General features: G+C 39.5%; 1 protein-coding gene across 1 annotated transcript in view; it reads left to right on the top strand.

Moving 5' to 3' along the window:
* The window catches only part of GALNT12 (polypeptide N-acetylgalactosaminyltransferase 12), a 75,917-nt gene extending 73,903 nt beyond the window's left edge, over positions 1-2,014 (top strand). The window contains exon 10 of the mRNA XM_088442273.1: positions 1,046-2,014. Within this exon, the coding sequence (XP_088298399.1) occupies positions 1,046-1,183 (138 nt within the window). The 3' untranslated portion in view covers positions 1,184-2,014. The remainder of the gene's footprint in view (positions 1-1,045) is intronic.
* The last annotated feature ends 12,482 nt before the right edge of the window (positions 2,015-14,496 follow it).

The raw sequence follows: 14,496 nt of genomic DNA, 5'->3' as shown, positions 1-14,496 counted from the left end.
ATTGGTTACTGCTATGCCTTGATAATGGGTAAAGCAAGAGCTGCATTTTAGGATTGTTATTGGCCATGTTAATACATTTCCCCCATAGTGCTGTTGCAAACAAACCAATATCACAAAGACAGGAGAGACTCCTAATGGTGCATACACACAGTCAGACTTGCTAGAGCAACGATGAACTATTTTACATTTTATGCATATCAAACATGTAAACGATATGAACGATGCAACGATTTTTACAATCGTTATTGTTCATATCTTCCAGAAAATCTGACCGTGTGTACCCTCCATAAGTGGATATGAACAGTGCAAAAAAATATTATACTAACAGGTAAGAAAAACATTTGAGATATGAAAAGCTTTATGTATAGAAGGATATATGATTGGAGACCACATCATGGAGCCAATCACAGTAAGGTTCTATCTCCATCAGCAGGTAGAGAGAAATCAGAAAAGTTCATTACTGTTCATTCACAGAGTTAGGTGGAGCAGTTCCCTTCATGATAAACATTGCATTAATAGCGTTCAATTAAGAACAAAAAATAAACATTTTAAGATGCAGAAGGCATATGCTCAACTAAGAGGGGAATCAATTAGACCCGTTATTTTAACAGGTGTGCAAAAGGGTGATCGCCTCAGGCTTTTATTGCCTGGGCCAATTCAATTAGGGCCCCCTTAAGCATTGCATCCTGAACGCAATGCGTCATGCATCCAGCCCCAGGTCCGATCAGACTGTGAAAAATAAGTAGGACACAGGAAATGACTAATTGAATTTCCCCCTAAACTGGGGAAAACCCTTTCTTTCCAATTAGCAGAATGAATACTTTGACAAAACAAACTTTTGAAGTGGGCAGCTGTTTAATTGGACTCCCAACTGTTTTACACTGAACACAGATGGCAAAATTAGACAAAATGTTAGAAGGTTAACGGTTTATACTGTTCTGCTATGTAATGTGAATCCTGTTGTGCTAGAGATCAGTATATTTCATACATATATTATTTTATTCATGTTAGCCAGTGTCCAATATTGTGACCTGTTTCTTCACAGGATGGTGCCTTCCTACATCTGCAAACACAAAAGTGTGTTCAAGCTGAGAGAAACACAGAAACGGGAAATGCTGAACCTGTGCTAAGACCATGCTCAGACTCTGCTCTTCAGAAGTGGTTTTTCCAAGAGAGAAGATGAACTAAAAGCATGTGGACTGGTGTGACCACTAATGATTATCTCCTCAGCAGATCATGGCAGAGAATATAGTCCAGGAATGGTTGGAGTCTACTTGTCTTTTTCTATTTGGCAGCTATGGAATGCCACTGGCAAGTGCTTGTCTGAAATCTATGCAATAGGTACTGTCAAGATGTTTGTAGCTATAAATCTGAATGTTTATATTTTTCTATTTTGTACTGTGCCTTTTATGGATATGGGGTGGTGAAAGACTTAAACTGTTCCAAAATATATAAACTATAGTAAGGCATCAAGCTTCTTTTTAAAGGCTAGAAGTCTGTAGTGAAGAAGGAGGAAGGAATATTTGCTTCCTCTGCTAAATATGAATGTAAAATGAAGTCTGTGTTAATTTATGTGCTGATATGTTTTCAATCAGGTTAAATTGTATTTGTGACATTTTTGTTTCTGTGCATGCTGTTTAAGCAACTCTGTTTGTTTCATCCTATATTGCTGAGAGCTGAATATCTCAGTTGTGATTTTGAAAATCTGCTCAGGGTTAAGGTATGTTATACATGTCACAGAGGAGACTGAGCAGTGTTCATAATTCTCTTCTTAATTCCCTTTTAATTTATCTTCAATATAAACTTTCAATGCTGATTATTTTTTTTTTTAGTTTGATAAAAGCAAGATATTTTATTTACAAATTTATGTTCTTAAAAGAAAGAAGGTGTTTAATACTATTTTAATAAAAGACTGACTGTTTTTTATTGACCAGATAATGTTTGTTTTTGGGAGGAAATGAAGTGCAGTTTAACCAGACTGCAGATTTTCACACAATATGATATGCTGCTTGTAAACCATGTAATTTACTAGAGACAAGAATAAAACTGCACATCAGATCACGTGAAAATGGCAAGGTCTTAATCTGCGGTTTGGAAACCTTGCAGAGATACAAACAGCCTCCTGTATCAAGCTGTTATGTGGTTGTAAAACCACCACTTAATAGTGAAAAGAGAAAGATGTGGTTGTGATATGTAAGATCGTTCAAACCTCACACTATTTGAGTTATGTGCCAGAAAGCCCAAAATTCCTAAATACGGGGAAAAGATGCCTTCCCCTATATTCTCTAGTCCAGCTTACTTAGGATCGGGCCCACATCTTTGGAGAGAGGGAACTCCAAAATGATCAGAACTGTGCACATATAGAGGGTCATTCAGACCCTGTCGCAAGCGCTGAGCGCTCGCAACCGGGTCGATGTTTCCCCACTGGGCATGCGCACGTCTGAGCCGGCTCAGATGTGCGCATGCGCAGGACCCGGCTAGCGACGGGTGTTCCGTCGCTACGGGTCTCGCTCCAAAGGGGGCGAGCTGTCGGTGGTGAGTGACGGCTCGCCCCGTTTGGGAGGGTGGCAGGGGGCGTGGGCGGCCAAACGGAGGCGTTCCCGACGGAACGCTTGCCGTTTGGGGCGGCCCCACTGACATCAGCAATGATGTCAGTGGGGAGCTTCCTGCTCGATCAAAGCAGGAAGCTCCTGGGGCTTGCGGTTGACGAGACCCAACCTTAGGGTCTCGTCGCAAGCCACGATGGTCGCGATGGTCTTGACCATCGCGACCATCACCCTGGTCGATCGCAAGAGCTGTGGGTGGTAACCCACAGCCTAGCGATCGACCAGGAGGCGGCACTTAAAAAAGTAAGTAGCCGCCCTCATTCAGAGCGATCGCTTGTAGCAAGCGTTCGTCTCTGGATGAGGTCCAGACCAGAGTGTGTTGGCCTAATGATGTGTAGCACTAGGCTCCTGGCATGGCACCCCAGACCTTTGGGTACCACGGTAAAAGTGACAAAATATAGTGCAAGCTGTTGTGACACTAAGTGCCAGTAGGCATACAGTAGTTTTGTAATACCACATTATAAGTAACTTAGTAGTGCCCTGTATTAATAACATTTGTGCCCTCATAACATATGGACAATATAGTAGTCTCTGTTTTTAGAAAAGAATAAAGTAATGTTGGCTCCTCAATAAATACATTATTTCCTTCCATAATCAATAAGAAAATGTTGGTTCCTCTAATAAATGCTTTCCTGAAATTTTACTTTTTTTTTTTCTTGGCCCCAACGTAATCTAAATGAAAGGTGAAAAATTTATATGGGAAAGTGATAAAACACAAGGAAAGGACGGCCCACTCCCAAGGAGCAAAATTAATTAAGCTACACTGTAGTCCAGAGGTTCTCAAACTCGGTCCTCAGGACCCCACACAGGTCACGTTTTGCAGGTTACCCAGCAGGAGCACAGGTGTACTCATTACTCACTGACACATTTTAAAACATCCACAGGTGGAGCTACACTTGTGATTCTGTGGGGACACCTGCAAAACATGTACTGTTTGGGGTCCTGAGGACCGAGTTTGAGAACCTGTGCTGTAGTCAATCTGGCTAGTTAATAGCCGGGCAGCAAATAAGCTCCAGTTTTACCATACAGTTTAGGGGTTTGCATACTTTTAAGGAGGAGGTTTCCCCCCTCTGGGTAGGATAATAAAAACTGAGGGTTAGAGATGTAAACTACAACCTATGTGTGACTGTTTACAAATCCCTTACTAAAATACTGTAATATATGTATGACTTTTTTTCTTTTTTAGTTATTGATGGTAGAGAGTAGACAAAACATTACACAAAAATCCTTAATTTTTTACTATATGGAACAAAAATCATGTTAAACAATGCTAACAGCACAGCAGTTAAAAATTGCATTAAACTAATCAATTTAAATTATATTAATTGTTTCATACACAGTTGCCTGATGTACTATTAATTGATTTATTGAATCCCATTCAATAACATTTATTATATTCATATTGACTGAATAAAACTTATGCTGGTTTTTAAACTGCTGAAAATCAGCAATATTTGTTCTCCATTCAAATTATGTGATTTGTTTTGCGCTTAGCATTGAAGTAGTTGTGGTTAACGTTGGATTCATTAGGTTTGATGGGATTGCGAAACCTTGATTGTTCATAAGTTATATTAGCAACTGAAATATCTCATTATAAGTAGAGATGAGCGAGTCCGGTTTCCTGGAAACCAAACTGACCACACTTACCTGAACCGAGGAGGTCCAAACCACTGCTTCCCGGCGGCACGTCGTCCTGTGACAAATGACGCTGAATCACAGTGGGAGGGATTTATATCAGACAGTGGTTTGGATCCAATATGTCAGTCAGTAACTGTCAGTAAATCAAGGACCACTGCGCAGTGTGTCGCAGTCGGTGGGCACAGGTTTTTTTTGTAAATATATATTCTATTTTTTTGTTAAAAAAAATGTTGGGCCCTGACACTGCCTGTGTGATATAACGGTCAGTAGGTCTAGGGCCACTGCACAGTTTGTCGCAGTCTGTGGGCCGTGATACTGTGTCTGTGAGAGATAAGTCTCTAACTAGTAAAATTCAAGCATCGATATGGAACATGACGATCAGTCAACAGAACAGCAGGAGCAGCAACAAGGCACTAGTACAGCAGCTGCTGCCACCACTAGTTGTCATGATACCACTTCAACGTCATCTACTAAAGCCGATATTTAAGGGTATAGAGGCTTTCAGTCAAGGCATCTAAAATAAAACAATTTTACAGTGGTAAAGAAACAAACACATTCAATAAAGGGAAAGTTTAGTGCAGACAACCTAAAATTGGCAACAATGATTCACCACATGCAGTGGCAAGGAAAGGCATTTATGAATGGTGGTTCTGCCGCTGTCGGTGAGGCATCTTCTGCCTCTCATGACAATGCAAGACCTTTTCATTCCAAGTCTAGAAGGTGTAAAAAAAATTAAAACCACTAAGACAGTAGAACAAATTGTGCTGAAACAGAAATGCCACAAATCCCTGAGGAGAGTCTAAGTGTGTCTGCGAGTGCTATGTTCAAGCCTGACCTTTCTGAAATTGTAGAGAAGCCTCCTTTCTCCATTTCTGCACCCTCTGCCAATGTGGGGATGAGCAGCACAAGTCAAGAAGTTGCTGACCTAGACATTGAGGATGCAATGGTAGACATGCAAGAGGATGAGGGGGATATTTGTGTAGCTGACGCAGACCTGAATAAGGATATTGATGATGAAGATGTTCTTTATGTAAGTGTGGCACCAGTGGAAGCAGCTCTTGCCTGTGATAAGAAGGCCATTGTCATGCCTGGGCATGAAACAAAAAATCCACCTCTTATGTGTGGTATTAGTTTTACCCAAATCCGGATAACAATTGTCTTGCCATCTGTAGCCTTTGTAAAACCACAGTAATTAGAGGTAGGGACTTTAACCATCTAAGAAACTTCTCCCTGTTACATAATTTGCAGCATGTGCATGAAAAGTTTTTGGCAAAAACAGAAACTTATGCTAAAAAAGTGACAAGAAGCAGTCCAGTGCCAGCTAGCTCCCTTCTCTCTGCTAGATCCAAACACCTGCAATCTCCACCACCAACACATTATCATCCATATCCTCAATCATGATCGGTAGTAGTCCTGCATCCAATTTGATAAGGCTAAGTGAGTCCTCACCTGTGCAGTACACAAGTATCCTTAAGCGCTAGGCCAGCTGCTGCTGCTAGGGGTGGATCTTCATCCCTGAAAGGGACCAAGAAGACTACTACTAGTAGTAGGTTAAAAAACAATTGACTGTTAAACAATCCTTTCATAGAGGCATACTGGTGTCAACCTCTTAGAAAAACTCAGGGAAGTCATTGCAAAATGCTTGAACTCTCCTCAGGATTTGTGATTTCTGACAATTCCACAAATTTTGGGAGAGCATTACAGCTGCGTAATTTTGAACACGTCCCATGTTTTGCTCACACAATCAATTTGGTGGTGCAGAATTTTTTTTTTTAATTTATTTATTTATTTATTTATTTTTAAAGATACAGGGCTGCGTAAGATGACGTCTGTGGCCCAAACAATTTTTGGATGTTTTCAGCATTCAGCAGCTGCTTGCAGAAGATTGCAGCACCTGCAAGTACAGTTTAATTTGCCCTGTCACTAGCTGAAGGAAAAGGTAGTAACAAGGCGGAATGCCACCCTTTATATGCTCCAGCGGATGGAGGAACAACAAAAGCCATCCAGAGCTACACAACGTGCCATGACATAGGGAGAATCTACCTTACTCTAGGGCAGTGTAGAATACTCTGTGTTGTGCAAGGTGTTGAAACCCTTCGAAGTTGTCACCTGTGAAGTAAGTTCAAACACTGCTAGCTTGAGTTGGGTAATTCCCCTTTGAAAATCAGCTCGAGAAACTAGAGGAGCTGAAACAATCAATTCCGCTAAGTATGTCAGACTTGTAGATCAAGTCCTTTAATCACTTCGCCAGAATCCAAGGGTTGTCAGTATCTTCAAATCGGATCAATACATTTTGGCGACCATATTCTATTCTAGGTTTAAGTTGTATGTCGTATCTTTCTTTCCAATGAACACAGATCTTAAGAGATGCAAAGAGCTGTTGGCAAGCAAATTGTCAGCTCAAGTGGCACGTGACACAGCGACGTCTCCAGTTTTTCTGGAAACTCTGGCAGCCAGAAAAAACTCCGCTTTCCTAAGAGACCCGCTGATTGAGCTTGTTTTATGACAAACATTGGATCAGATAAAAAGAGAAGCGTTTTTTTACCTGCACAAAAGTAGTACAGTTTGTTTTTCAGAATTGTTTACTGCTCCCATATTATAATCCAGTCGGTATAATTTACACTTCTCGTGGGAAGTGCACCCTAGAATAGATGATATGCTCAAAATTAGAAAGAAAGTGTTCTACAGTGGGGCACTCATTTAAGTATAACTTTTATTACATCTATTTTAAAAGTGAATTCTAAAAACCTATATTGTGATATGGTGTACGACAAATGTATAATATATTATCTGTTAAAAAATGGACACCCCAGTTATGGGATATTATTCCCCAGTCTTTCCAGTGTATGCCTAGAGCTAGGCTGCAGCAGTTTTTCGGTAGGGGTATATCTTTTATTAAGTGATTACCTCTTAAAACCCTAAAGTTAATTGTGTGACATGTGATACCTTGAAAATTAGAAGTAATTGTTTTATATTTTAATAATTTTGTTCATAATCTCTTGCCTGGTACAACCACACCAAGCTGGACATTCCTTGACACGGTCGCATCAAGCTCAGCCTACTCCCCAGCCTCCTCCTGCCGGCCTGCCTACATGAGTGGGGTGATCCTAACAGGTCGTCTCTCAACGGCGACCCCAGTCTGCATGGGGCTCCCTGCTACAGCACAGCTGCACCTCCCCCCCCCCTCTCCCCTCCCATGCTGCACCGCAGTACCTGAGATGGCCAATCCTCTGAATCGCCTACCCTATGCTGTTGACTGGTCTTCTTGCATATATAGATTTACTTACAGCAATGTAGGGATCTGAGATTCTGCTATATTCTTTTGGAAAAAAGTGCAAGCTCACTTTAACAATCATACACAAAATAAAAGCTCAACAATCTGTTTGCTTTACAAGGCACTATGCAGTCTGGTGGTGGTTCCATAATGGTGTGGGGTGTGTTCATGTGGCATAGGCTGGGTCTGCTGGTCCACCTGAACACGTCATTGACCGGTAACCACCACGTTTCATTGCTTGACCATTTTGCAGTACTTCATGTACACTCACAATTAGAGAATATTCCAGCAGGATAATGCACCATGTCATCGGCCCCAAGTTGTCCAGCCGACATGGGTCAACATCTCTCCACAGGTCTTCTGTCTACTTATGGAATCCATGCCACGTTGAGTTGCTGCACTTTGCCAGGCTAGAGGAGGTTCTACACGATACTAGGCATCCCATGACTTTTGGCACTTTAATGATTGATGTCAAGTAGTAAAAGGTCTAGTAAAATAGAAAATTATACAGGTAGGGTAACTGGTACCTAGCCAGAGGACATGTGTCCTGCAGTTGCAGACTGATACATTTACCAGATGCAATGTTCTCTGTATCTTTACTGAAAGGGGTCTGCTCCCTATGCCTTTTATCTGATTTAGGTTGTTGGTGTTTTGTTAGGGTAGAAGATACAGAGAGAGAGACTTTACCATTACAAGCTTCAAAATAATATAGTAGTAATAGTGTTGTGAGAGTGGGCAACTAGCAATGTCATGATGAAAGTCCCAGAATGAGCAACACCAGATAAATCACCATAAAAATGTGGGATATTCTGCTGAGACTACAAAATTGAAATACGTAGGTTGTCATAACATGCAGTAACAGCTAGGTGGATGGCCTCTATTAGAGTATGTTGCATTTTGCAAATCTCAGCAAAGAATGAGCACAAAAAAGTTCTAAAAAAGTTTACGTGGGGGAATATAATGGAAACTGAAGAATAGGTGGAACTGGGAGAGATACAGACTGACTGTAAGCTACCTACAGAGGGCCAGCAGTAAATCCAAAAGTATTCAAGCAGTTACAGTACTAATAACTGAAGATAAAGGGCCTGAATCAGAAATGCATACAATGTCTATGTCAGTGGAGCAATGTTTTGCTACTGCACATGAGGCAAAGTCATGCAGCGAATGATTAGTGATAGCAGGACCATGGATGGATGAAAACCTGATCCTGAGCGCTACAGAAAGGAAGCAGAAAATTGTACTATAAACAAGTCATCAAGAGTGACCCTTGGAGGCTGTTGCCAATTATACACACACCACTCTAGGGCACAACGTTCATTGTCGAGGATAGACTATTTCCTGATGGCGAATATTCTTTAATGGCACGGGTGCGGGCGATAGACATTAAAGAGATAGTAATTTCAGACCATGCCCCTGTAACTCTAGACTTGTGGTACCCCTCTTCTTCCCCAACTAACCGCTTTTGGCATTTTCCAGATTACCTCTCTAAATCAGAGGATTTCAAAAGTTTTTTTTATCCAATTCCTGGGAAAATTACCTGGATGATAATCTGGAACATTGGGAGGATTCGGTCCTCTTCTGGGAGGCGTCGTAGGCGGTCATGAGGTGTCATATCATACAATACACCTCTAAACTTAAAAAAGATTCTAACACACAATATAGGGCGCTCCAGACATTGGTAGCGGAGGCCTTTTGTCATTATAGTTCCCACCAATCTGATGAACCCTTGAACTCTTATTTACAAAATAAAAAACTTTTGGAATCTTTTTTGATATCACAGGCTCAAAACTTGGTCGTACTAAACAAACATTTTACAAATGGAGTAACAAATCGGGAAGATTGCTGCCTGTGATGTCTAAATCATGGCAAAAACGTTCTTTTATAACAGCCATAAAAGACCCTGTTACAAATAGGATTTACTCACACATCTAAATTCCAAGAATTTTACACACATTTATACCAATCTTTTGAGATAGTAATCTTCAGGAACAATTGCTTTCTGATGCAAAGCTTCCTATTTTAACCCAATAACAAAATGACTTTTTGTCCTCGGAGATTGCTGCTACCGAAATACAAACTGTTATTTCAGGGCTAAAACCAAATAAATCTCCTGGACCTGACGGGCTTACTGGAATGTATTTTAAACTATTGCAACTGACTTGACACCTACATTGTTGGAACTATATAACAAAATGTTAACGGACCGTCCTGCATTCCCTTCTTTTACAGAAGCATATACCACACTCCTGCCTAAACCGGGTAAAGACCCACTTTTAGTTGATTCCTATCCTATCTCACTTTTAAATTCAGATTTCAAAATTTTATCTAAAATTATAGCTAATAGGTTGCAGTTTATATTATTTTGATCCCACATTTATTCATTTAATCCAATATTTTTATTCACAACCGATGACAACACTTTTGGTAAATGGAACTCGTGACGACCTGTTATGGCTGTATAGGGGAACACGTCAGGGTTGCCCGATGTCCTGTTCAATTGATCCACTAGTTTGTTTACTTCAGACATGGCCTGAGTTTAAAGGGATCAGGATAGGTGGGGCAGAAATTAAACTAGCCGCTTTTACGGACAATGTGCTATTATACATTGCCAATCCCAGGGATACTTTGGAGTTGATTTTGGACAGGCTGGGGGATTTTGGAGCCATTTCATGTTATAAAATCAATCTATCTAAATCCGTAGGCCTATACTTGAACCCACGCATTCATACACCACATTGTAGCTATAATTTGCCTGTCTAGTATTGAATATTTGGGAGTTCAACTTCCAAAAAGGCCATCTGAGATATATAGAGGGGTATTCAATATGAAACGTTAACTTCACTGTCGAAGTTAACGTTTCATATCGGAGTTTTTTCCTGCGTTAAAGTCTGGTGCGCGCTCCCGCTTATCCCCGTATTCAATATAAAATTAACGAAAACGGGAAACTCCGAAGTTGGATTTGCGTAAAGTTACGAATTTTTCCTTAAAATAATTGTAAGACCCCCCTAAAGTTGTAAAAACATGGGGGAATACTATGGGTACCCCCATTTTAGCCTTTAATTGAAAGTCGGGGATTTAAATAGCTGCAGCAGGTGTTTTTTTCCCGACATTGAAGAAGTGATGCAGAAGAGCACTTAGGTTATTTTTTTTTCGTTTTTTTAAGTCGTCCCATCAAATTTGGGGTACATGAAAATGGGTACTAGCATATTTTGATGTCCCTAAAGTCAGTTTTAAAAAATTCTGCATTTGTGCACCTACCGCTATAATTCTATTCTTCAAAACACCTGCCGCATACATGCAGAATAGCCCTGAACCTATTTCCCTATTGTTTAACAATTTTTCCCCATTTTTTTTTTTTTGCACCCCAATTTTTAAGTTAATTTTTTGGGGTGTCCCTATTTCTTTTTTTAACTTTTTTTGACACAGTTCTTTTTTAAATGTCATTCTCAGGGGTGCAGGCTATTTTTTTTTAAGCCTGCACCCCTAAACCCCAATTCTGCACTTTTTTTTGACACCTATTCAATGGTGAAAACTTATCACCATTTTTTATCAAAGACTTGTCAAAACTGCGATAAGTCTTTGAAATTGAATAGGGTGTAAAAGTAAAACCTGCGATAATGACGTCATAATTGCGATATTAACGCAAAAACGATGTTATCGCACCCATATTGAATACCCCTGATAGTCTTAATAGATCTAGAGCTATATCGCAAATTTCTAGTGAATTGGGGGGATGGGGTCATCTTTGCTGTGTTATATGGGCTGAGAAAGTTTGATCAAAATGGTGATATTTCCTAGGTTACTATATTTAAGCCAATATTATTGTCTCAGAGGGACATACAATTATTAAATTAATAATTCCATACATTTTAATAAATAGGCAAAACTACCTTTTACCTATTCCCAAACGATAAATTGCCTACGTTCAGATTTTATCTACTCGCTTACATGCAAGCAAAATACTATATTTTTGCGGCCACTAAATAGTTCTCTGATGTTGATCGGGACAACCCATTAGATAAGTTACTTCTATCTCCTCCCAGTATCTAAGCATGCTATATGCACTTATTATTCTTTTCTGAGAACACAAATTGACCATACACAAATATGCACTGGCATGAGTAGATGGACAATGGCTATATACCCTCTCTCTCTTGTGAAATTTTAAATAAAATGCAAGCCACCTCTAGTAAAATACTCCCCGTGGTGCAATACCAAGAGATGTTTTTGAATTTATTTCACTGGGCATACTTTTCTCCCCACAGACAATTCAGGGCATGAATGGTGGCATCACCCTCATGTCCTCGATGTCAATCTCCATTAACTGATTCATACCATTATTTTTGGAAATGCCCTCTTCTTAGAATATTTTGGTTACAAGTACGTAAATACGATTTAGACAATTTGGTGAATTATGTACCTTTCACTAGTGAATGGGCACTGTTTGGGATATTAACAGAGGGCAAAGAGTCACAAAAGGATGTAAAAACTATTACTGACAATCAGTGCGGTAGCACATAAAGCTATCTTACAAGCCTGGATAAGTACTACCCCTCCTACTCTAAGGTTATTTAAGGAAAAGTTCTTCCATGTGTCTAACATGGAATGGATAGAAACTATATTAGAGAGGGAAGTTTCGGGTCTCTAAATTTTTCGATACATGGGAGAGTTATATCTCAACCTTGTCGATTGCCATTCGGAAACATATCCATGTGCGTCCTTCAAAAATACCCAATGGTATACTCTCCGAGAAATATCTAATGACCCCCCAATCTCTTTGGAATCTTAACAGTCTACAGTGGGATATATCTATGCATTTTATATATATAATATAAGTTAGTAGGTATATCGATATTGGAATAGGGGTACCGTATGTATTCATGTCCATTTTTTGTTTTATTTTGGGGGGGTTGCTGGGTTCTCAGTCTTGCCTCATAACTTCTACTTTTTATTTTTGAAAAAAGGGCAAAAATTGTAATGGGAACATTCCTGGGATCACTGTCTCAGTGAGTTGGAATGATTTAATTAGCTATATTCAGCTAAACATTATAACTATATACTTTTACTGTGATGATTTGAAACTATCTTGAATTTGATTCTGTTGTCAACTATTGAATTGATATATAATAATTATTGGGGGGTTTTCTATGTATATTGTATACGGTGTTTCAATAAAAAGAAAAATTAAAAAAAAAGTTATCAAATCTTGTAGAACCATGAATACAGAAAACAAAAGGGAAATCAAATCTTGTGCCACTCTTGTTCCAGTCAAACAATCCATCTCAGTCCAATGTGTAATGAGCTTTATTCGGTTTCACTGTCAGATGTGCCAATATTCCTCAGTTGAAGTATATCTAACAAAATCACATAAATGATAAATATTAGGAAAAATTATCTGAAGTCTCTACAACACACTCTGAGTGCAGGATTTAAAAGCATGCAGGTGAATGTCCCACAGAAAATAGTTCAGCCAGAATAATAGCGGAACACTTCTTCCTAAGTAGTCACTACTATAAATGCATAAATACAGTAGTAATGATGTCCACATTAATGTGAAGATTGTGTTTGATGTTCATATAAAGGTTTCTTTACACAAGTGAACCCCAATATCTTCCTATTATTAGGCGCAAACACACCAGAGAATGTGATATGGCAAATCATGCTCAGCTTACTCCTAATCAGCAGGTCCTGCACCTGCACATCTGGGTTTCTTTACTCCATATGGACAATTAATAAGACATGGAGCTAATATAAATGAGAAAAAAAGAGAGCCTCTCATAGTGTAGAGTTTCTCAAGTAAAACAATTTTAATAAAATATATACATACTGTATAAGAACAAAGGTGGTGTCCATACCAGATAGATATAAAAAATGGATCAGCATGAAACAGCACAGAGATGGAACCACCTGGTCACTTTTCTAACATGTTTCAACACTTCAGTAACCAGGTGGGCGATCTATCATCCACTACCAGAGGGTCCAGAGCAGTTCCAGTCATAGAAATACCCGGGTTCCATCTTTGTGTGCTGTTTCATGTTGATCCATTTTTTACATCTGTCTTGATTGTCCATATGGAGTAAAGATAAAATATAACTCATCTGCCACTACCAAGGAATTAGTGTAGGAAGAAAACACCTCCCACAGCCGTCCTTCAGTTCCGCTCACAGTATATACAATTTATAAATCAGTAGCATGTGCCTCACAAGACCATAGGTCTAAGAACACAGAATATCAAAACTAGAATTTAAGTTTTAATTTCAAGAATACCTCAGAGCTATAGGTACAAGAAAGAGCTACAAAAATAATTAAGATTTTTAAAAGTACACACAGATTACAGACAATTTCAAAGAAAATATAATAAAGGGTTAAACAAAGTTCAGATATCGCCTTCGTAATTGAACAATGCCGTAGTAAGGTCTCCCCTCATAGAAGATGGTGCATCCCAGCAAGGTGTGGCTCCCTTAAGAGAATGAACGCCTGCAGTCCAGTTTGCTGGGTTAATATACCCATTCCTTCATGCTTCCTATGTCACAGAAATGGATTCTGAACTTCATAGCACATGGGAGAGGAGTCAGCAAGTCTGAGATTGAATTACCTCCCTAGTATCACATATGATGGCCAGACCCTGTTCTTATAACAGAGTTCCTGTCCGGCAAATGGAGATGACACAGTGGGCAGCGTGAAGTAGGACATGATCAAGAGCTCTCATCCTTTCTGCCATGGCATACTGAGGAAACAGGCTTAGATTTCAGACAACCTACAAGTTATTATTATTATCCTTTATTTATATGGCGCCACAAGGGTTCCGCAGCGCCTTACACAGTACATAAACAAGCAAACAAGAAAACAGATATTAACAGTGCAAACAATGCAGGACGGATACATGATTTATACATTGCTGCATAACACTTAGATAAGCAGCATGGTGTCTGTAACCAAGGGTTGGGTGCTGTTGTAAATTAGAGTATAATTAAGTGA

The sequence above is a fragment of the Taudactylus pleione genome, unplaced genomic scaffold, assembly GCF_031769625.1.
Source record: "Taudactylus pleione unplaced genomic scaffold, aTauple2 ptg000309l, whole genome shotgun sequence".
NCBI classification, from domain to species: Eukaryota; Metazoa; Chordata; class Amphibia; order Anura; family Myobatrachidae; genus Taudactylus; species Taudactylus pleione.
The sequence above is the reverse complement of the archived record's forward strand: the minus strand, read 5'-3'. Positions and strand labels throughout refer to the sequence as shown.